General features: G+C 31.0%; 6 protein-coding genes across 11 annotated transcripts; 3 read left to right on the forward strand and 3 right to left on the reverse strand.

Moving 5' to 3' along the window:
• Positions 1 to 67: 67 nt before the first annotated feature.
• On the forward strand, positions 68 to 2,542 carry LOC139102019 (uncharacterized). The gene is made up of 7 exons (XM_070655633.1): positions 68 to 201; positions 380 to 493; positions 625 to 866; positions 1,025 to 1,399; positions 1,497 to 1,677; positions 1,785 to 2,000; positions 2,075 to 2,542. The coding sequence occupies exons 1-7, from the start codon at positions 193 to 195 to the stop codon at positions 2,315 to 2,317; spliced, it is 1,380 nt and encodes a 459-aa protein (XP_070511734.1). The 5' UTR covers positions 68 to 192; the 3' UTR covers positions 2,318 to 2,542.
• A 337-nt stretch (positions 2,543 to 2,879) lies between these two features.
• Sccro4 (DCN1-like protein SCCRO4) lies at positions 2,880 to 7,205 on the reverse strand. 4 transcript variants are annotated; one of them, XM_070655660.1, is made up of 5 exons: positions 6,918 to 7,205; positions 5,600 to 5,744; positions 4,784 to 5,150; positions 4,471 to 4,678; positions 2,880 to 4,372 (listed from the first exon to the last, which is right to left on the reverse strand). In XM_070655660.1, the coding sequence occupies exons 2-5, from the start codon at positions 5,731 to 5,733 to the stop codon at positions 4,287 to 4,289; spliced, it is 795 nt and encodes a 264-aa protein (XP_070511761.1). In that variant the 5' UTR covers positions 5,734 to 5,744; positions 6,918 to 7,205; the 3' UTR covers positions 2,880 to 4,286. The 4 variants fall into 4 exon arrangements, with proteins under 4 accessions (XP_070511761.1, XP_070511759.1, XP_070511758.1 ...); XM_070655658.1 differs by lacking the exon at positions 6,918 to 7,205 and adding an exon at positions 5,877 to 6,883 and having other exon boundaries at positions 5,621 to 5,744; XM_070655657.1 differs by lacking the exon at positions 6,918 to 7,205 and adding an exon at positions 5,877 to 6,869.
• A 176-nt stretch (positions 7,206 to 7,381) lies between these two features.
• On the forward strand, positions 7,382 to 12,675 carry Leurs (Leucyl-tRNA synthetase). The gene is made up of 16 exons (XM_070655564.1): positions 7,382 to 7,522; positions 7,632 to 7,841; positions 7,971 to 8,180; positions 8,262 to 8,423; positions 8,496 to 8,752; positions 8,839 to 9,064; positions 9,132 to 9,350; positions 9,556 to 10,009; positions 10,076 to 10,214; positions 10,287 to 10,557; positions 10,623 to 10,870; positions 10,952 to 11,183; positions 11,254 to 11,502; positions 11,596 to 11,811; positions 11,884 to 12,109; positions 12,369 to 12,675. Exons 1-16 carry the CDS (start codon positions 7,520 to 7,522, stop codon positions 12,584 to 12,586), a joined length of 3,540 nt encoding a protein of 1,179 aa, XP_070511665.1. The 5' UTR covers positions 7,382 to 7,519; the 3' UTR covers positions 12,587 to 12,675.
• A 119-nt stretch (positions 12,676 to 12,794) lies between these two features.
• Positions 12,795 to 16,811, reverse strand: LOC139101998 (zinc finger protein 91). 3 transcript variants are annotated; one of them, XM_070655573.1, is made up of 6 exons: positions 16,727 to 16,811; positions 16,000 to 16,281; positions 15,687 to 15,862; positions 15,362 to 15,544; positions 13,413 to 15,287; positions 12,795 to 13,299 (listed from the first exon to the last, which is right to left on the reverse strand). In XM_070655573.1, exons 1-6 carry the CDS (start codon positions 16,746 to 16,748, stop codon positions 12,955 to 12,957), a joined length of 2,883 nt encoding a protein of 960 aa, XP_070511674.1. In that variant the 5' UTR covers positions 16,749 to 16,811; the 3' UTR covers positions 12,795 to 12,954. The 3 variants fall into 3 exon arrangements, with proteins under 3 accessions (XP_070511674.1, XP_070511675.1, XP_070511676.1); XM_070655574.1 differs by lacking the exon at positions 16,727 to 16,811 and adding an exon at positions 16,412 to 16,549; XM_070655575.1 differs by lacking the exon at positions 16,727 to 16,811 and adding an exon at positions 16,387 to 16,529.
• On the forward strand, positions 16,796 to 19,167 carry LOC139102030 (RNA-binding protein 48). The gene is made up of 6 exons (XM_070655650.1): positions 16,796 to 16,922; positions 17,029 to 17,158; positions 17,444 to 17,634; positions 17,831 to 18,019; positions 18,374 to 18,868; positions 18,950 to 19,167. The coding sequence occupies exons 2-6, from the start codon at positions 17,051 to 17,053 to the stop codon at positions 19,044 to 19,046; spliced, it is 1,080 nt and encodes a 359-aa protein (XP_070511751.1). The 5' UTR covers positions 16,796 to 16,922; positions 17,029 to 17,050; the 3' UTR covers positions 19,047 to 19,167.
• Positions 19,166 to 21,293, reverse strand: LOC139102025 (uncharacterized). Its single transcript, XM_070655640.1, has 5 exons — positions 21,165 to 21,293; positions 20,786 to 21,022; positions 20,548 to 20,682; positions 19,570 to 20,340; positions 19,166 to 19,481 (listed from the first exon to the last, which is right to left on the reverse strand). Exons 2-5 carry the CDS (start codon positions 20,969 to 20,971, stop codon positions 19,305 to 19,307), a joined length of 1,269 nt encoding a protein of 422 aa, XP_070511741.1. The 5' UTR covers positions 20,972 to 21,022; positions 21,165 to 21,293; the 3' UTR covers positions 19,166 to 19,304.
• Between the last annotated feature and the right edge of the window lie 196 nt (positions 21,294 to 21,489).

Here is a 21,489-nt window from a genome sequence, read left to right on the forward strand (position 1 = left end):
TGTTGCACAAACGCAATAATTTGTTTTAACCGTGATGCACGTGGATATCTTTAAGCAAAGGTGAAATGTCATCTCGACGAGCTGATAATGATTTATATTCACATGTTAGGGTGAGCCACATGTCAAACTATTGATATAAATATTTTCCTCTCAAGTTCGAAAGCAGTGTTCTACTTAGTCAAGGAGTTCCAAATGGCGTCGGTGAGTTACTATTACTATTATTTTAATTGATAAATCAATTTTTTCCACAAGTTTAATTATAATAAATCGTACCTTATTACTAAAACTTTATCAAATATTATACCAAATTAAAATATACCTTTTTATTTTCTGTATTGCATTTAATACAGCATATTACATTGTATCATATTATTTGCAGATGGACTGTAATAATAAACCCATAACTAATAAAGATCCGCCTCAAGAAAATCGTGAAGAGATTACGGAAGTACCGTCTATATTAACAAGTATAACAACTTTTCAAAGCACTGATGTAAGTATTACAATTAAAAAAATAATTTTCTTGATTAATAAACAATTCTATTTTTTATTGTTTAAGTTTTGCAGTACGTAGCATAAAATTATATAGAATTTCAATTTAAAATCAATTTGTTTGTTTCATAGCAAGTGGGTGAAATTACTGAGGATTATGAAAATTTTATCAGTACATCAGCAGTACTTCACTATTGTAAACATAAAATATTGAGACCTTACCTAAGGCTATTGGGAGTGATGGGACTAAGACCAACTAACAGCGATGATTCGGATAATTTTTTACGATGTTCTATTTTAGTAAATTTTCATACTGTACAAGTTACTATATTTATGTGCATTGGATATATTTTACAATATATGGCTTGCTTTAGGTAATTAATTTTATTTTTATATATTGTTTTATATATGTAGCATAAATTTTAAGCATTTATTAATACCAATATAGGTAGTCTTTTTTAAATTTAATTAATGGAATATTTGTGTTAAATTTAAGAGTATTATAATAAAATAGACGCGTGTGCATTTACAGGAGAGATCGTGGATTCTGTTATAAAGTATTGCTTTTGGAGCAAGATCCACTGAACACTAATGAAAAACGAACACAAGAACCGTCCTGTTATGGAAATGTGATATTCAGTTACTTAATTCCAAGTGTATTACATTTAATGGCCTATTTATATACGATATATCTATTTCGCATTAAAGAGAATGAACAACTACAGAATCTAATGGAGAGAGCATTTCTGCTCTCTTCAAATCCAATAAATCGCAACAATCAAAAACGTCTGGTACACATACTGTGGCTTTTTATAGGGTTGAGCATTGTGTGGATGCTTATGGCACTGATCACAGTGAACATTCAGATGGCAGAAAGAAATATTGTATTTCAGTGGATGGAAAATAGGTAGCTAACACACTGTTAACATTGCATAGATAACAGAAATTATTTTAAAAGACCAAAAAATAAATTTACCTTTATTGAAGTTATATTTTATTTGTAGCCCGTATCAGGTGAAAACAACACTGAAGGTATTTTTAATCGTCTGTACTTTATGGCACGACATGGTCCAGGGGACCATTATAACAAGCTACTGTCTGCAAGGACAGCTGTTAATGTCACATCTTTATTTTTTACGTGGCAAGCTGCTCCAACATATTCTACAACCCATCGATTGGATGAGGGTTCATAATATATTAAAATAATATTTATATCTAAAAGAAAAAAATAAATAATTATCAAAGCTTTGAAATTAAGTTTATCAACGAATTGTTTCTTCGTTGATTCGCAGGATATCGATGAATTCAAGAAACTACTGAAATATTTTAACGATGAATTAGGACCAGCCGTTTGCATTTACACCATAGTTAATTTATCATGGGCGGCTGCAGGTATCGTGTGGTTGTTTCAATACTACATCAACGATGGGAATAACAATGCTGTTACGTACGTTAACGTAATGAATGTGATATTATGGATTTTGATTTCAATCGCTCCATTTATACAGGTACATTAATTGTCGTACCAAATGATTTCTTTTGCTTCTCCAATTAATTTGTTATGTCATATTTTTTTTCTTAGGCTGCTCGTTTAACAAATGCCTGTTCCATGATTCGAGCTGTAGGACACGAGATACGTATACGGCCGTTTGTATATCAAACTACTCCAGGCGAAGATCTTGATAGTATATTGTTATACACATCTTCGTTAAAAATATGCGCCAGGCTATTCAGGATACCTATTAAAGGTAGATATTTATGTTTTCTGCTAACTATCGGCAGTATTTCTATTCTCACTCTAGGGCAGTGTCAGTTTTTTATATAATTATAGTAGTAATGAATCCAGGCTGTGTTGTATAAATGGGTGCATTTTTTAAGTTTACAAATTTCTTACGTATAAAATGTATTATATATAGCTGTATTAAGTTATTTAGGTTCGATAACTTTCTACAAATGCTTATGGTATAGATAATTGTACTGTATTAAAAATTGTAGCGCGATACATTAAATATTTAAATTAAGTTTGATAATAAACTCTTACATAATTACACATATGTTCGTATTTAGTAATGTTTTATATAGAAAATTTAATAAAAAATGATAGTTAAAAGTAATAAAGGAGATATTAAAAAAAAGATAGTTTATTCGCTTCTTATTATCGTCCAATACATTACTCCAATAATGGCAGTAATATTGCAACATTCTGTAATTGTAATTTGCATTTGCGCACAAACGATATAAGTTTACAAACAATAAAGTTTTTTCCTTACAAATATTCTATGTTTCTTGCATGTAGAACCTATAACTCTTAATGCAAAAATTATCCCATTGTTAATATAATACTAGTTACACATCTTATAACACAGAAATAAATATCCATTAAAACATATGCAAGCATTCATTTTAATGATTGAAGAAATCTACAAACTGTTATATTGTCGACTTTGTTTATTGATTTACGGAAAGACTTCGATGATGTATAAGTTTAAAAGTTTTGTAAATTTATTGAATAAAAATGGTTAGCACTTTATCAAATTAATATATTTTACATATAATTATCTTATATAATTATACCATATACATGAGTTTCAAAAACTTCGCAAAAGTTCTTGGTGATGCTCCAAGATATTAAACCTTGATATTAAAGATTTGAGAAATAAAATGTAAAAATTATAAATAATGATTTTTCGACACACAGATTGTTAAGATTACTGGACGAGACAATATCAACGATATATTATTATACGTTTGTAAATGAATAACTATGAAACAGGTCCTTTTTGTCAGTAAACTGCGTTCTTATTAATAAAGCATAATTTGCGATATCATTAAATTTGAAAGATATCGGGAAATAGATGTACTGAATAAATATTCTTTTAATAAGAGAGTTCGTTATTCTAATATACATCCATAATTTTAGCATTTACAAGAATTACTTAATTTTGACTAAATAGCGCATGATATTGACACTTTATGGTACTGCCTTTAGAGTATTAAACATTGTAGCACCTGCATAGTGTTCCATCTCACCAACGAATCTACAGTGATATTTACGTTATTTTTTAATGTCTCCCTTGACAATATTATACATATCTAAATTTTGTGTAAAAAGTGCCATTACAATAAGATATACAATGGACGAAGTAACAGACGACACGGTAATTTAAAAACATTAACAGAATTTTTCATAAAAATTATAAATTCTGTAATATCCCAAGTTTACTTTCTCGATGTTAACTTAATAATGTGGAATGTGAAAGTTATCTTTCTTGATCAATTTATTTAATGTCTATAAACACGTCAAAATACATAATGTGTACGCGTTTGATCTGCAATGACACAAAATATAGTCTATAATTATTGGAAGTCAATGGCAATCGTCTCATTCAATTTGGAAAATGTTGTATTAAGTTCAACTTACTTATCCATGAACTTGATATTCCAAATTATTTTTATAAATTGCACAAGTAAATCTTATATCAAAATAGTTTTATTTCTAATCACAAGAGTTTCTGTGGCGAATGGATTAATTGCAAGTTATGACAAGTAAGAAAACGGATCAAACAAAAATTTGCAGCCAGATCTTATATAGGAAGATACTACGAATCATATTACGATTAGCTACTTACAATACATTATTATTATTTAATCAAAATATAAAAAAAAATGTATGAATGATGGTAATTGAAATATTGCGAGATTATGATATTTATAAACAGAAATTTCGTTAATTACAGAATATTACGAAAAAAAAGAAACTAATTGTTCTTAGTTCAATGGACTATTCTTATGTTTCAGCTGCCTCTAGCTTCTATTGATGACGACCCCTCGCCTCGTTGAATTTTTAACCACTCAACAAATTCATCAAGCATTACTGGCCCTAAAAGATCCATACGTTACGCACAATCATTATGTATAATATAGCACTAATACACTTTTTCATTAAAACAATCTAAACATTCTTTTTTGTGCACTTACACGCTCCGTCTAAATCATAATTAGATAAGTCATGATTGATTGTACGTGAAAATTCTAATATGTTGCACCATTGATCTTTATTGATCACTTTGTACTTTGATTGATCTAGGAACTGAGCAAACTGTATAAATAGTGGCCAATGTTTTCCTAAAAGCAGTTGTAACATTACTCTTGCTGTTTCCATGTCCATACTACGCTGATCTTTGTCCTGTAAACAGTTTAAGCCAAATCATTAAAGATAGATAAACGCGTTTGATGTCCACCACATCTATGTATATTTAAACACAGTTAATGCAGGTAATGTCGCACATACTCTAGCAAAATCGTAAGCATATCTATAGATTCCCTTAAACGTGTATGGATCGTTTAATTGATTCCTTAGGTACTCGAGCTTCTGTTGTATTTTACTAATCGAATCACATTGCAACTCTGAGAAGCCTTTAAGCCATTCGCTTAACGTGAAGAAGCCCATTTTACGAGCGTTCATCCTGTATGCAAGAACAAGCATTACTACATTTTCAGGTTCTACACCAATATCTTCACAAAATTTTTCCATTCCTTCAGGTCCGAGAGTATCGGCATCATCAAGTGAGGTATATTCTCTGAACCAAGTAATGCAACGTTTTTGAGAAAATGTTGACACGTTGGATACATCATCAGGTTTTATACATCGTCTGGCACTGCAACAACATTAATTATTTACTTTATTATTAATTAAATTTACCTTTTTTTAATTTTTTTTTAAGTATTTTTAATATTAATTTTTTTTTATAATGCAATAATGCGATATAAATTTAATTAATACATTTAATTATACATCGTTTGGCACTGCAACAACATCAATTATTTACTTTATTATTAATTAAATTTACCTTTTTTTAATTTTTTTTGTAAGTATTTTTAATATTAATTTTTTTTTATAATGCAATAATGCGATATAAATTTAATTAATACATTTAATTATACATCGTTTTGCACTGCAACAACATCAATTATTTACTTTATTATTAATTAAATTTACCTTTTTTTTAATTTTTTTTTAAAGTATTTTTAATATTAATTTTTTTATATAATGCAATAATGGAATATAAATTTAATTAATTAAAAATATAATGTATCTCAATGATACCTAGAGGAAGTATGTCTTAACCGTTTTGAAGGATGCCTAGGTAAGCTTTCTTCATGTGCACCAGATACCGACATATCAATGGGAGTATGATTGTGGTTTGTGCTGGAAGGTCCTCTTCGCTTGCTACGTGGCATCCCTCTGTTTGCTAAAACAAACGATTTTACTTAAACCATGTGCCACTTTTAAATTTAACACTGAAACACTTGCAAGTAAAGCCGCGTAAAGCAAATGTACGGGCGTTTAATCTAAAAAAAAATATCAGACTAATTCTATTTACAGAGCCATTGTGTCAGCATGATAAAGTCATTGATTTAAAGTTCCCTCGAATCTCTTGATAATTGCTGCTAGGTGTAACGATCAAATATTACACGACGCGTTTTTTAAAGCGTTAAAAAGATAGGTGGTAAAAAAATAAGAGGAAAAGTCTCTAAACAAAAGCGATGGGCTCTCTCAGGGCTTTTAAACAGACACGCGATATAAAACGGACATCGCGAGAGGGACGCGTTAAAAGGAAAACGAGATGACATTGAAAACATAATGTAATATGCCAACGCGAATGACGCGTGCATACGCAACTCTAAAGTGATATGTGTGTGATTAAGTGTGCGTGTATATTTTGCAAATGATACGCGCTATTTCCGGAAAGTCGATGCCCACGTTACCGACAAGTGCGCGTGATGGGAGAGACGTCGGCCTTTCCGGAACGGCGATAACGCCTGCGGAATAATGGGAAAATGCGGAGACAAGAGATCGACGTTGATACGAGGAATGCGGCAAGGCGCGTGCGAGAACCCAATGCTCTTACCGCGAGGGAGGCAAATCTCGGAGTCCAGGATGATTACGAAGACGGATGCCAGCGCAATCAAACCCTTTTTTTTTCACGTTGTTAAATTGACATCTCTTTTTCCCTCTCCTCTCTCCGCTTCAAGCTCCGCGCCCGAGGTCGAGAGGAAAAAGAAAAAGAAAAAGAGGCAGGTCGCGTGATGAAGCGACTTGTCGCGATTACGCGAGGTTAGAGTCGCCAATTAATTCATCATGCGATCGCTTTTGGCCTTAACCTGAACCAGGCTTTGGGTAAAGGGGAACTCGAGCGTCGCGCTCGAAATCGCGTTCCTGGAGCTCGCCGAGCGAGGCGGCGACGATCGTGCGTGCGATCGCTCGTGCACGCGTAGAACATGAGTCGCGTGATTCACGCACGTAATATTAGACGCGAGGCGAGGCTGCTCTTCGAGCAGAACCTCGTCCTCGCAACCGGTCGTTCCCCAGGTTCGGGCGATCGGAAACGATGTATCCGTACGGCACGTCGTTGTGCCCTTACCTTCCGCCGCAAAACACTAGGAAAATCTCCTCTGCTCCCTGAAGATGAGCACCCCGTCGTGACGATCCCGTCAACGAGACACCACGCGCGTCGTGATTATCGAATCTTTACGTCCACGGGCTGCCGCGGGGCGCGCGAACGGTATCGATCATAGTGCCATCGGCGGCGCACACGTCCGATCGATCGGTTAATTTGAAATCCGGTGCCCCGATATCGTACCCAAAATACCGCACGGCTGGAGAACCCTCCTACGGCCACCCACGGTCACGGTTTTATTTCGTTTCAACACCGTTTTCATGAACGGCATCTCGTTCCCCTACTCGTGCACTCTCTACAGAGCTGCCACGCGCGGCGAGTAATTTATTATTAGACCTTCCGATCGCGATGTGAGACATTTGATTGGCCAAAAACGGATTTTTCGACCAATCGAATTTCTCATTTTAATTTTTTTATTAGCTTTTCTTCCGCGTTGTGTATAATAAGCTCTTGAGGGAAGGAGCACTTCCACCGTCCACGTGTATACCTCGTATCTGCGTCATTACGCAATTTACAGGTGTATGTCATATTTCTAGTTATTGCTATTTATTATAAACTTAATTAAGATGGTGAGTACTTTCTGATTGTGTACATTAAACAATGTATCTAATGTATTATAATGGTATACCTTTTTATTTCATTGTATAAATTGCCGATGAAAAATATTCCATTTGACAGGCAACGGAAAGGAAAGGGACTTTTAAAGTCAAGTATCTACAAGAAATTGAAAGAAATATGCAAGCAAAATGGGAAGCTGAAAAAGCGTATGAAGTTGAAGCATCTTTTCTTAAGGAAAGACCAGATGAAAAGTTCTTTGCGAATTTTCCATATCCTTACATGAACGGACGTCTTCACCTCGGTCATACTTTTTCATTGTCTAAATGCGAGGTATAAATCTGAAACTTTTGTAATTTTATACGTTTTCTTATACATAAATGAAATTTTATTATTGATATTAGTAATTTTTTATTTGTTTTGCTTTAAATATATAAATTACTAAATGTGCATATCTGTTAGTTTGCTACTAGATACAATCGTCTTTTGGGGAAAAAAGTTCTTTTTCCCTTTGGTTTTCATGGCACAGGTATGCCTATCAAAGCATGTGCTGATAAACTGGCAAGAGAAATGGATTTATATGGTTATCCACCTAAATTTCCTGAAGAAATTAAAATAGTGGAGGAAAAAATAGATGACATTACTTTAAAGGATAAGAGCAAAGGAAAAAAGGTAAACTTTAATAAAAATAAAAGATAATTTTAATTTAAATGTCACAAGAAATATTTTTAAAGAAATTGATGTTAATTCTAGAGTAAAGCAGTTGCCAAAACTGGTCCAGGTAAATATCAATGGCAAATTATGCAATCCCTTGGATTGAAAGATGAAGAAATCAAGAAATTTATCAATGCTGAGTATTGGTTAGATTATTTTCCAGCACTTGCTATGCAAGACTTAAAATCTATTGGTCTACATGTAAGATAAAAAAATAGTATATGTTGTTGCACAATTTTGTAAATTTTATGTATCTAATTTATAATATTTTAGGTGGACTGGCGAAGAACATTTATTACTACAGATGCAAATCCATTTTATGATTCTTTTGTACGCTGGCAATTTAATCATTTGAAATCCAGAAACAAAATTAAATATGGAAAGAGATACAGTATTTATTCACCGAAAGACGGTCAACCTTGTATGGATCATGATCGATCCTCTGGTGAAGGTGTTGGACCACAGGAATATACATTGATCAAAATGAAAGTTCTATATCCTCAGAAAGTTTTACATTTTGAGAAAATCATGTAATACTTTTATATTTTATTATTTTACAAGTTACTGGAATTTTTAATTGGTTGTTTAAATTAAAATAAGTAATTTATTATTATAGGAATTTTTGTGATAAGCCAGTTTATCTCGTAGCTGCAACTTTAAAACCGGAGACAATGTATGGTCAAACAAACTGTTGGATTCATCCAGATTTGATGTACATAGCTTATCATTTAGCATGTGGGGACATATACATTTCTACATACCGTGCGGCAAGAAATATATCCTATCAAGGTTTATTTAAAAAAGAAGGAGAAATAGACGTTATTAAACAAATAACGGGCAAAGTACTATTTGTTTATTTAATAAATATTAGTTATATTTTTGAAATATTTATATAAAAAATATTTATAGGATTTATTAGGATTGGAATTAGAAGCTCCTCTCACGTTAAATAAGGTAATTTATGCTTTACCTATGTTAACGATAAAAGAAAACAAAGGTACTGGTATCGTAACCTCTGTTCCTAGTGATTCTCCTGACGATTATGCTGCATTAATGGATTTAAAAAAGAAACAACCTTTCAGAGAAAAGTACGGAATTGCCGATAATATGGTGTTATCATATAATCCGGTAAATAAATTATATATAGCATGATACAAATTACATAATCAAATGAGAGCTATAAATAATAAATTACTTAATATTGTAACAATAGAAGTTTCCGGAGGAAAGTCGCACAACGCGGCTTTCCTTCAGAAATCTCCATTGCTACAGAAGTCAATGGCCGCGAAAGCCTAAAATTTAGAAAATATCTAATATTTTTGTGTTTTACTAGATTCCAATAATCGAAGTTCCAGAACTTGGCAATTTAATAGCAGTAACATTGTATGATCAGTTAAAAATTCAATCTCAAAATGATACCGTTAAACTTGAGAAAGCAAAAGAAATAGCATACTTGAAAGGATTTTATGACGGTGTACTATTAGTAGGTCCATTGAAGGGAAAAAAAATACGGGATGTTAGAAAACAAATTCAAAAAGAATTAATTGACAATGATAAAGCAGTGATCTATTATGAACCAGAAAAAGGTGTTATTTCAAGATCAAATGATGAATGTGTAGTGGCTTTGTGTGATCAATGGTATTTAGATTATGGTGAAGAAAACTGGAAGGCGAAAACACATATTGCTTTAGAGAACGTCAATACCTTTCACGATGAAGTTAGAAACAATTTCCTTGTATGTTTAGATTGGTTACATGAATATGCATGTTCCAGAACATACGGACTTGGTAAATAAATTACTTTAATATAAACTTTTTTTATTTTCTTAAATACTCTAATTTTTATATTTTCAGGTACTAAATTACCATGGGACGAAAAGTGGTTAATTGAATCTTTATCAGATTCTACTATTTATATGGCATATTATACAATAGCACATTTTTTACAAGGAGAAACTTTTAAAGCAGACAAACCTAATAAGTTTGGAATAAAGTAAGATTAAAATTAATGTTGGTTATATATTTTATATACATTATATTGTTAATATTTTAATAACTTTTTCAGAGCTTCTGATATGACATTAGAAGTATGGGATTATATTTTTTTTAAAGATGCTAAATTGCCCAAGACAAATATAGACAAAACAATTCTAGATCGTATGAGAAATGAATTTCAGTATTGGTATCCTGTAGATTTAAGAACATCCGGAAAAGATTTAATACAAAATCATCTTACATATTTTCTCTATAATCATACAGCAATATGGCCAGATCAGCCTGAATTGTGGCCACAAGGAATAAGAGCAAATGGTCACTTGCTTCTGAATTCAGCAAAGGTATATAATATAAAATTAAAAATTTTTGTTAAAAAAAATTGTAATTATTATTTTAACGCACACAGATGTCTAAATCAGAAGGCAACTTTTTAACACTTGCTGAAGCTGTAGAAAAATTCTCGGCTGATGGAATGCGACTCTGTCTCGCTGATTCTGGTGATTCAATTGAGGATGCTAATTTCAATGAAAATACAGCGGATGCAGGAATTCTTAGACTTTATAATTTTATAGAATGGGTTAAAGATATATTGAATATGGATTACCATTTCCATCATAATACATTGCAAGACTTTTACGATAAAGTATTTGAAAGGTACATCTACTTTTTCGTATTTTATTTTTAAAATTATTTTTATAAAATTCTGGAATTAAAATAACATATTTTTTGATGCAGTGAAATTAATTTGAAGATACAAGAAACTGGTGAAAATTACTCGAAAATGCTTTTCAAAGAAGCCTTGAGGACAGGATTTTTCGAATTTCAAACAGCTAAAGATAAATATTTGCAATTAAGTCCTACAATTAATCTGGACTTAATTAAAAAATTTATAAAAATTCAAATAATTCTTTTGTCTCCTATTTGTCCACATGTTTGCGAATATATATGGAGAGATTTACTTAAAGAAGTAAGTTTTAAAGTTAAAATATTTATAAATTTTCTTTATGTAATTTTAATTAACTAATACGATTTATTAGGATAGCAGTATATTAAATGCAAAGTGGCCTGCAGTAGGAGAAATAGACGAAATTTTAATAAAATCGTGTGAATATTTAATGGATGCTGCTCGTATATTCAGATTGCTTTTAAAAAATTATGTAACTTCAAAAAATTCTAAGACAAAAAGTAATAGCATAGAGAAACCTACGCAAGGAATTATTTGGGTAGCTAAAACTTATCCTCCTTGGCAAAGTATCGTCCTTACAACGATGAGGGAAATGTATACCGTAAGTCATAAGAATAATATAAGTTATGAGTATCATCATTTTTTTTTTTTTTTTGTTCATTAACGTTTTACTATCTATTCGATCTTATTACAGAAAAATGGAAATACATTACCAGACAATAAAGTACTTTCTGCAACGTTGGCTGACAAACCTGAATTAAAAAAATATATGAAAAGAGTAATGCCATTTGTGCAACTTATGAAAGATAAAATTAAAACTGTTGGTCTTAGTGCATTAAATTTGACTCTTGATTTCAACGAGCTTGACGTACTCGAAAATAATAAAGAATATCTTCAAAAAACATTAGGAGTAAGCAGCTTATATTTTTTTTTATCTATGCTGCTTCTATGTAATTAATTAATTCACTTATTTCTTTATTAGCTCAATAATATTACTATTAAATATACGGATGAAGCTCCAGAAAAGACGAAAGAAGAATGTTGTCCAGGTACACCATACATGACTTTTTCTACAGAGCTCACAACTCCAATATATATTATTAATCCACAAAGTTGTAGCAATTTACTTGAATTATCTATGAAAATTTCAACTGTAACGGCTACAGATATTATATCCTACATTGTAGAACAAAACAAACATATACAAGGTAAATAAGGATTTTTAATTTTTTAAATATAATTACATATTTTTTCTAGAATTTATTAAGACTTTTGGGTGCTTGTCACGAGTACGTTGATTAATATTAAAAGTGAGAAATTACGTATTCAAAATTCTCAGTAGCATAAAAGAATTTTCAGCGTGCATTTTCTCACTTTTGATATAATCCAACATAATAAATACTCAGAATACTTAATTTTACAATTAATAAGCTTTCATTAAAAAATCTTTTAATATATTTTATCTAGATTCTGCTTCGATTATGTTATATCGGTATAATGATCCAATTTTGGGACCTAGAATTAAACCAGTAGCAAAAAACATCTTAAAAGATAAAATCAAGATTCCACGGGATGCTGTGTTTAATATAAATACAGCAACAAAAGTCGTTGAAGTTAATATAACAGGTAAAACGTATCCAATAGGTGAATACTTGATTTATATTGATGAATCTCTGGAAAAGTAAACAATAGTTATGAATTTAGTAAACGGAAAACTTTATTAATGTAAGAAAACAAATTTTTTTAATAAAATTATATTTATGATCAATAATAACTGTGCCTTTATCTACCTTTCAATTCATATTATTCAAATATAGTATGTACTGTAGCGTTCAGGAGTAGATTTTTGCAATTGAATTTAGGGTTGTAACATCGTATAAAGAAAACACGCTGTTCTATATTTTTTATAAAACTTTAGTTAAAAAAATAACATTATAACAATGTTAATAAAATAGAAATTGTAGAACTGATTTATTATTAGTATTACACATTCGCTAATTTCCATACTGCTGACGAAACATATTGGATAATTTATCCAAACATAATAATCTATCTAAAGTCTTGCCAATGCAATAGGATCGTCCTCGCCAATCTGGTAATCCAAGAAATCTATTCGGATCTCTTGGTGCTTTTGCTTATGTGCTTTCAGGGAGCTAAGTTGCACAAAGGTTCTTTGGCAAATATCGCAAATGTACGGCCGTTCACCCGAATGCATGCGCTCATGACGAATAATATGGCTTTGATGAGGAAACCTTTTTCCGCAAACGCGGCACACATATGGACGTTCGTTTGTGTGCGTTCTACTGTGAATTTTCAAGTCGAATCTTTTAAAGAAAGATTTACCACAGTGCAAACAAACATGATTGCGTTGTTTTAAATGGTCTCTTTTCACATGATCCTGTAAAAAATACGTCGATAATTACTTTGAAAAATGCATATAAAATTAAATTATTGTTTGTAAGTAATTTTTAACTGTAGTAGGATAAATAATTTAAATAATAATAAACTTACATTTACTTGCGATAAAGTACTGTAGACTTTAGGGCAAATCTTGCAAACAAACTTTTGTGGAGCTACCGAGCTGTGATTATTTGCGATATGCTTGTTTAAAGTAGATTTCCAAGCAAAGGATGTTCCGCAATCTTTACAATGAAATTTTTGCTGATCGGTAAAATGTATTCCAATATGTTGCTTATAATTGTATGCTGTCGAGAATGCTTTCTTACATTCTGAGCATTGAAACTTTTTCGAAATTGTCTTCGGTTTTTTCAATTTTTTTGAAGTTTTAATAGAGTTTTTATTATTTCCACTTTCAACAGCTGTTGCATCAGTAGGCAAATTGTTATCGCTATCTAAACATCTTTCAGTATTTTCTATACTTTGACTAGTATTTATATTTTCTCCTAATAACTCGTTATCCTCGACACACGTAAAAAAATCTGATTTATTTTTAAAAGATTCAACTATTTTATTACTATCTTGCAAAACGTTTGAACAGTCTTTAAGATTAATAGATTGTGCAACATCTCGATTTATTTCCTGCTCAGCCTGAGAATCCTGAAACAACTCTAAGAGCTGTTCACCGTCATTTTGAATCAAGCGTACCATTGAGAATTCTTTACACCCTGAAGATTCTATGCCAATATCAGAAACTTCCACAAATTCTAAAAATCTTTCGTTGCAATTTTCATAATTTAATTTTTCAAAAGCTTCGAGATTAGTTTCGACATATTTGTCAAAATCCACATGCGACTCATTCTCTAATAATTCTAAATTTCCAGAATTGTAGACTTGCATGTTACTTACACATTCGTTACCCTTTGATATTTGTTCATAATGTTCGGATTCAACTTCATTCAAAGCTGCACAGTTTTTTTCTTCTCTATGAAAATCAAACTGTATATAATTAAATTCATTATTTATATCCACAAGACTGTCTAAAGCTGGTTGATGCTCTATCTGATCACTTTTTTCATTTTTTTTGGAGTTGGTGTTGATCTTTTGATTATCTCTAAAAGTATTTGTCGGATTTTCTATTGCATCTTCGAGATCTTTTGTGCACGAGGTATTCTGCATTTTTTCTACCAAATTGCTTATAATGAATTCATAAAATTGCTCGCCAGTTTCTGTCTGTACTAAACGCAACATTGGTTCTTCGTTATTTGATGCTATATTGCAGACTGTGTTGCTGAAATTTTCTACATTCTCCTCATTGAGCAATAAGCCTTCCCGATTCTCTTTAGAATCAGGAGTACATATCAATTCATTAGTACCAGTATTTTCAGAATGATGGGATTTCATGACGTGATTAATATTTGCATTAGATATACTAGTGATATTACCATATCGAGGTTCATCAAATTTCAACATTTCTGAATTAGAAAGTTCTATATATAATTGATTGTCATCATCGCTTATTTCATTATTACATTTTCTATTTTCATTATCTTCCTTGCTTATTTGTTTATGTAGAAATTTTTGGTCCGTTAAAACTTCATTAGAATTACAAGATGGTAGATTCGTTTCTATATTTAATGAATTTTTAACGTTGGTTACAGAAGTTTCTTTACTAATTTCTTCAGATGTACATACAGTTGAATCATTTAATTTTAATATGTCTTCATTGCTTTGATTTTCTGATTCAGCGCTAGATCCTTTATCTCGAGGTAAAAAGGCAAAAATGTTTTTATCCAATAGTTGTAAATATGTTATACCGTCCTTGGATTGTATTTGTTCGAAACTATTAACTACATCTTGAGAAGATTTTGAAACAATAGAATTATTCGTCGACAAAACAGTGGCTCCAAGTTTTCCCTCAATTTCAGCAAAATGTTCTTGTGACAATTGATTTGTACTCTCTTTTTCTGCTAAATTATTTTCTTCAAACTTTTCATACATTTTATATTAGATATTTATATTCATATTACAATATGACTAAATGTAAAATATCAGGTATTTACCTGCTTAGATGCAACACAAATAATAGCCTGGAATAAACGAGCTTTATTGTTCATATCAACATCATGTTGATTGGAAATTAATTCAGGTTTTTTATCTGAATCTTTAACAGCATTCTGGCTAATATATTTCGGCTCCATACAAGATATTTCATGAAATCTATTTTCTACATTAATATCTAATGTCTGAAAAAAAATTATGATGACATAAACATTACAAATTCCTAATAAAAAATATAAATTTAATAAATTCTTTAATAAAAAAAAATTTAATAAAAAAAAAGTCTTATAATAATCTTAAAATTTTATCTATATAATCTATAATCACCTTATTTTCTTTTAATGCACGATTATTAATTCGTGATTTATTGTTAGTGAAACTAGGATTATAATACTGCTGTGCAACTTTCTTTGGTATTCCATGTATCACTAGTTTATGCCTTGCTAGAGAAGACATCTGGGTAAAATTCTTATCACAAATTGAACACCAATACGGTTTAATTCCTATATATTAAATAAAAAAAAAGTATTCTTTAAAGTTTTGCAATTATAAAATTTGTCTGTATATTATTCTTATTTTATTTGTTCTATTTTATTCATACTGCAATATATGTATGTTTATTATTAACTTGATATCTCACCTGTATGCATTCTACAATGTCTTATAAGATTTGATATATGACTAAACTTCCTTCCACAGACCTCACAAATATGAAAATTTGTTCCCAGATGAATATTCAAGTGAGTGCGCAAATCTGCTTTGCGAAAAAAGCCTTTTCCACATATCTGGCATATCTGAGACCTTTCTCCCAGATGTAAGCTTCGACGATGATAATCCAATTGTGAGGCACGATCAAATATCGAGTCACATTGGTGGCACTTAAAAGTTTTCAGCATTTTGCGACAGAAGTACCTCTGCAGTTCTACAGTTAATTACAAAAAAAAAACAAAGTTTTACTTTATTCGTTATTCGATAACAATCAGATGTGTGCCAAAAAGATAAAAAAATATTTAAATTTGATTTTTACCTAAACTAATTGCTTATGCATTCACCTTTATTTATTGACTAATGTGTTTGTTGTTAGTTTAATCTTTACACGAGATATTCAGCTAAAATTAAAATGTTCTTTACAAATGCACAAAAACGTGAAACAAAGTCTCGTATTAATAATAATATTATTATTAAGCTTTTCACAATGTTCCATTTCTAACCACAAAACATTTCGACATTGTTCAATACTGTTACAACTCGGAACATCACATGCAAGTGCAAATTATTTTCTTTTCATTCTTTGACAATGCTATCATTAAAAAATCGATTGAATACTTTATCACTTTGAAGAATGCGATACATAAAACGTTAAACACCGATTTGTAAAGGCGCCAGCATATAAGTTTCTATCAGTTTCTATACTAGGATTTCGTGGCTCCGAGTTTCCGAAAACGTTTGAGAAGTATCAGTATATCAGGAAGAATAAGTTGATGGCACATGGCACGAACACGAAACACGAAGCACAAAGATTACTTAGTACTATTTCGTAAGCACGGGTCAGAGAATCGTTCGGTCAGTTACTACCTACCACCAGGCGGTTATTTTGTAAAATGGCGTGCAGGATGTAACACATTTTTTTATTTAGCTCCGAAAATATATTTATATTTGTCATTTGCAGAAAAAAGGTAAGGTGTTTTATTATGGCAGAGGAAAACTGTACTGTGACGCACATGCCACATCATGTGCAACAAAAACTATGTCGAACCAGAGCACTTTACAGGCAGGGAAAGAAATTGACAGCAGTCAAGGTAGCGTTGAAGACTTGTATCCTACTATAAAATAAAATTTATGCTTATTTTTAATTTAAACAAATTCACTATCTTACCATTTGTGTATGCTCTAAATTTTATTGCCAGGAAAGATATAATTAGTTCGGCTGATTGCAGATCTTTACTTGTATTCTTTATACAAATAAAGCATTCAATTATTCAATTATATTCCTACGTTGTAGTTTACATTAATTTTAAGAATTATGTATATTAAGTGATATAATTCACACAGTATTTCCTTGACGAGTTAGCTCTGTGTAACAGGTTTACACAATTAACGATGAATCACAGCATTTGCTAATATGTGGAGTACCACAGATACGGCTAGCAGAAGAAGTAAAAAAACTCATTTGTCTTTACGGAAATGTAAAAGCAATTCAACTGGTGACTGATTATCCTGCTGAGGAATTCACAGAAACGTATCATGTACATTATGCACATATTCAAAGCGCTAGGTATTTATTATCAATACGGCGTCTCGCGTATAAGAGGCACGGTAGTGCCTCGCGCCAAGTATAGGCGCAGCGCACTACCGTGCCTCTTGATCGTAACTGTAAAATAATAAAATAATAAAATAAAAATAAAAATAAAGATAACATGGAAAACATTCTCAAATATATCAATAATTGTTCAAATTTGTTTTTTGCACAGAATAGCGAAGCGCATGATTGACAACAAGAATTTTTTTGGTGGAATTCTACATGTTTGTTATACTCCTGAGTTGGAAACTCTAGAAGAAATGAGAGCAAAACTTATGCAACGTCGTAAGGATGTTGCAACACAAATAAAAAAACTTCAACAGGAGTTAGCAAATCCAAAAGTGGATAAATTTATTCCGAGGTAAGTTAAATGTTGTCAATTTTAATAAATGTACAATGAGTATAAATAAAATTCTATAAGTACATGAGCATGATCATGTAACTTTTTCGCTAAAAGTGTAAAACGTGAAAACGTTTTCGTGAAACGTGAAAAAATGAGTGTTTGCGTGTGAACATGTATGTATATGTGTGATTGTGTGATGTTTTTTTCACGTTTCACGAAATTATTTTTAGCGGAAATGTTACACGATCGCGTCCATGGGACGCAAGTCTAGTATTGTTAACATTCTATTTGCTAGATGTATGAAGATTATATGTTACATAAAAAGAAGAGTTGTATGTTAAATAATCTATGTAATAAATATCTAAATTGTAGAGAACAGTATCACAGAAAAAAGAAAACCCCTACTTTACCACTTACTGAAGAGCGGATCAAACATTGTTATCCTGGGCAAACGTTATCTTCCATTTGTGATGGGATACCTCAGAATATAGATCCACGATCTGTATCTGAACCTCATTTACCAATTAATTGGGAGAGTGAGCACAATAGCAGTATTCCATCCAGTTCAAAGTCATATTCAGTGCCATATCAGATGACTGAAACAATAATGCAAACAGGAATTCAGCAAGCAAATAAAAATGCTGATTTCAATATGAGAAAACGGAAAAATTACAAGGGACAGCGTATAGATAATAAAGTCAAAATTGTTCGACCACAGTTAATAGACACCAGAAATATTGCCAGATCAAATATCACTGAAAAACCAAATGTATTTTCTAATGTAAAAAAAGTAGATAGCGGAATCACAATTAAAGTATTTGACAGGCCTAATAACAAAGAAAAGAAAATAGTTATAAAAAATCCAAGGTATGTATTTCCATTGTTAATTTTAATTTGTAATATTAATAACATACAATTTAAATTAATGTTGTTTATAATACTTTTCAGTGTAACATCTTTAGTACAATCCAGCAAAAACCTTCAATCTTCGATTCAAGCAGCAAAAGCTCAAATTCGTATGGCAATGGAAAAAAATGATACTTGAATATCACAAATATTAATCAAAATAATTAATTATATTTTTTTTTACAATTGTTGAACTATTTCAAAACAAATATACCCATATTCCATATTTTATACTTAATAAACACTTATTATCTAATTTATTTACAACTAAAATTCTTTATTGCTATTTCTACCTTTTTCATAAAACATATAGCTAACCTGAAGATAAATCAATTAATCTAAAACTCAAATTTTACTCAGTTTATTTAATAATTAAGTAAGCTAAAATGCTAATCATTTAGATGAGCACTGTGGAATTTGAATCCCATTGGTTTCCATTTCTAGTCTGTCCATTGAACATCCTATTTGGTGGTGTGTTTTCTTGTTGCATTCCAATAGACATGTTTCTCAACAACTGTTGCGGTTTTTTTTGTATCTGATCGTTATTAGATCGATTGCCAAGAGGTGTTCGATTCTAAAAAAGATTAATATAGTAGACAAATATAAAGTGCACACACACATACACACATACATACATATCGTTAGGATAACATGTGAATTACCTCGTATGTTTCAGTTCCATGTTTGTTTTCAGGTGTAAATACTTTTTTTTCATCAAGTTTAACATCAATTTTAGCGTTCCGTTTCTTTTTTCCTTTCATGTCTTTTTTCTTTCGAAAATCTTCGTTTGATTTTATCAGTGTTAAAGAAGCACTATCCATGGTATGTTTATCAAACGTTATAATTACATCTTCCTTTGAAAACTTTTCTTGTGATGCTTCTTTCCAATCCTCTGTACCTGCTGTTACGCTTTCCTCTGATGACGAAGAATCGTGCCACAGTTCAACTTTATCGGTGTTGTTTATCGTCGTATTAGATTTTATATTTTTATAATCCTGCTTATCTGTCTTGTCTTTATCTTCTTCGACATTTTTAACGATTGTAATTTCTTTTTCACTTTCGAAAATATTTAAATTGTGATTATGTTGAGATATGGGGATTGGTTCATCTTGTTTTTCGGTAACTAATGAAGTTTCTAAATTTTCTGTGATTGTGATATTACATAATTGTATTTCTGGGATATTAAGCAAAGTTTTCTGATGAGAATTTTCTGAATCGTGAATATATGATTCATAACTGTCATCGCGATTTAATCTTAGCGATCGTGCTTTTAACATAACCAGAGATTTTGGTATTAAGATAGGAGTTCTATCAAAATCTGCAGCTGGAGATCTAGGATCTAGTCCCAAGAATGTCAAGCGGTCTTCATCTATTGGTGTAATCTTCTTTAACTTATTTGAAACAACTGTTTCCGGCGTTAAACAATTTTCATGCTACAAACATAAATTTTATTAGCAGTTTTTTTTTTAACAAAGTAAAACTAAATAAAAGATATTTTATGATGAATTCAATAATGTATAATTTTTAGCAGTTGTATACTTTACAAAATTATAATAAAACAGATGTTTAATTTCTTCAAAAAATAATAACAGAAATTTTAAATAACATACTAGTTCTGAGTGATGATCAATATCAATTACCTTTAGTACAGAAGGTTTCCCAGGTGACAACTCTGGTGTCACATCCAAATTAGTTTCAAGATACGGCTTTTTCTGTAAATACTTTGGAATTGCATTAGGTAAGTTTCTGCTTACCCCAACTGGTGTACTCTTAATCTATTTAAACAATAAAATATATTACATATAACATTGTTCAATTGTATATAAATTAAATATATATAAACAAAAATTTTTCTTTTAATTATTAATAAAACTTTACTTCAATGGGAGTTCTTTTAATTCCTGTCGAAATTGAGCGTGGGTCACCCAGTATTTTTTTGTCAGATAATACTGGTGTACACACATTATCTTCATTAGCTATTTGCTGTACAACTTCTTGATGCTCGTTAGATTCTTTTCGATTTTCAGTTGTATAAAATAACAGCTTACTTGTGTAATTACCCATGATATTACAACAAAAACGGTCACAATTAATCGCTGTAAAAAGTCGATCCTCCTATAAACAAAAGTCAAGTAATAAGAATCCGAAGTCTTTCTTAACATGTAATTAACAATAATAAATGTAACAACTATTGATAACAAAAAAATAATTAAATTAGTGTAATAATTATAACTATATAATAAGCGGAAGTATTTACTTAAATTGTGATATTTTAAATGTCTGATATACGTGGCACGAGGAAACACACAGAAAGTTGCCAGCTGTGACCGTCCGGAATACAATTGCTGTTTACGTTCAAAATCAAACTGACAAACGTTTGAACGATACCAACACGTAAAGAAATGAGAATTATGCACTGCCAACCTACTCCTGCATCTGATTGGCACATTCTTTTACATAAAAAAAAAAATGCGCCAATTAGAAATCAGAGCTCACTGAGCAATTGCGTTACTAAGCACCTAACTTTTCATAACTCGAGGTTATATCGCGTTCAATATCCAATCACTTGTGAGAGATTTCTG

This window comes from Cardiocondyla obscurior, linkage group LG04 (genome assembly GCF_019399895.1).
Source record: "Cardiocondyla obscurior isolate alpha-2009 linkage group LG04, Cobs3.1, whole genome shotgun sequence".
NCBI lineage: Eukaryota > Metazoa > Arthropoda > Insecta > Hymenoptera > Formicidae > Cardiocondyla > Cardiocondyla obscurior.

Bases quoted from the DNA above. Each gene is read 5' to 3' on its own strand.
- LOC139102019 (XM_070655633.1), top strand. The intron at 1,400-1,496 runs GTAGCTAACACA...TTTTATTTGTAG, and splicing joins TTTCAGTGGATGGAAAATAG to CCCGTATCAGGTGAAAACAA. The intron at 1,678-1,784 runs GTTCATAATATA...GTTGATTCGCAG, and splicing joins AACCCATCGATTGGATGAGG to GATATCGATGAATTCAAGAA.
- Sccro4 (XM_070655657.1), bottom strand. The intron at 5,151-5,599 runs GTATCATTGAGA...ATGTTGTTGCAG, and splicing joins TTAAGACATACTTCCTCTAG to TGCCAGACGATGTATAAAAC. The intron at 4,679-4,783 runs GTATGTGCGACA...AACTGTTTACAG, and splicing joins ATGCTTACGATTTTGCTAGA to GACAAAGATCAGCGTAGTAT.
- Leurs (XM_070655564.1), top strand. The intron at 8,424-8,495 runs GTAAGATAAAAA...ATAATATTTTAG, and splicing joins TAAAATCTATTGGTCTACAT to GTGGACTGGCGAAGAACATT. The intron at 10,871-10,951 runs GTACATCTACTT...TTTTTGATGCAG, and splicing joins TACGATAAAGTATTTGAAAG to TGAAATTAATTTGAAGATAC.
- LOC139101998 (XM_070655573.1), bottom strand. From the start codon at position 16,748: ATGCTGGCGCCTTTACAAATCG. The intron at 15,863-15,999 runs GTGAGATATCAA...TTTAATATATAG, and splicing joins ACATTGTAGAATGCATACAG to GAATTAAACCGTATTGGTGT. The intron at 15,545-15,686 runs GTGATTATAGAT...ATTTTTTTTCAG, and splicing joins GTGCATTAAAAGAAAATAAG to ACATTAGATATTAATGTAGA.
- LOC139102030 (XM_070655650.1), top strand. From the start codon at position 17,051: ATGGCAGAGGAAAACTGTACTGTGACGCACATGCCACATCATGTGCAA. The intron at 17,635-17,830 runs GTATTTATTATC...TTTTTTGCACAG, and splicing joins GCACATATTCAAAGCGCTAG to AATAGCGAAGCGCATGATTG. The intron at 18,020-18,373 runs GTAAGTTAAATG...TCTAAATTGTAG, and splicing joins GTGGATAAATTTATTCCGAG to AGAACAGTATCACAGAAAAA.
- LOC139102025 (XM_070655640.1), bottom strand. From the start codon at position 20,971: ATGGGTAATTACACAAGTAAGCTGTTATTTTATACAACTGAAAATCGA. The intron at 20,683-20,785 runs GTAAAGTTTTAT...TTGTTTAAATAG, and splicing joins TTAAAAGAACTCCCATTGAA to ATTAAGAGTACACCAGTTGG. The intron at 19,482-19,569 runs GTAATTCACATG...AATCTTTTTTAG, and splicing joins ATGGAACTGAAACATACGAG to AATCGAACACCTCTTGGCAA.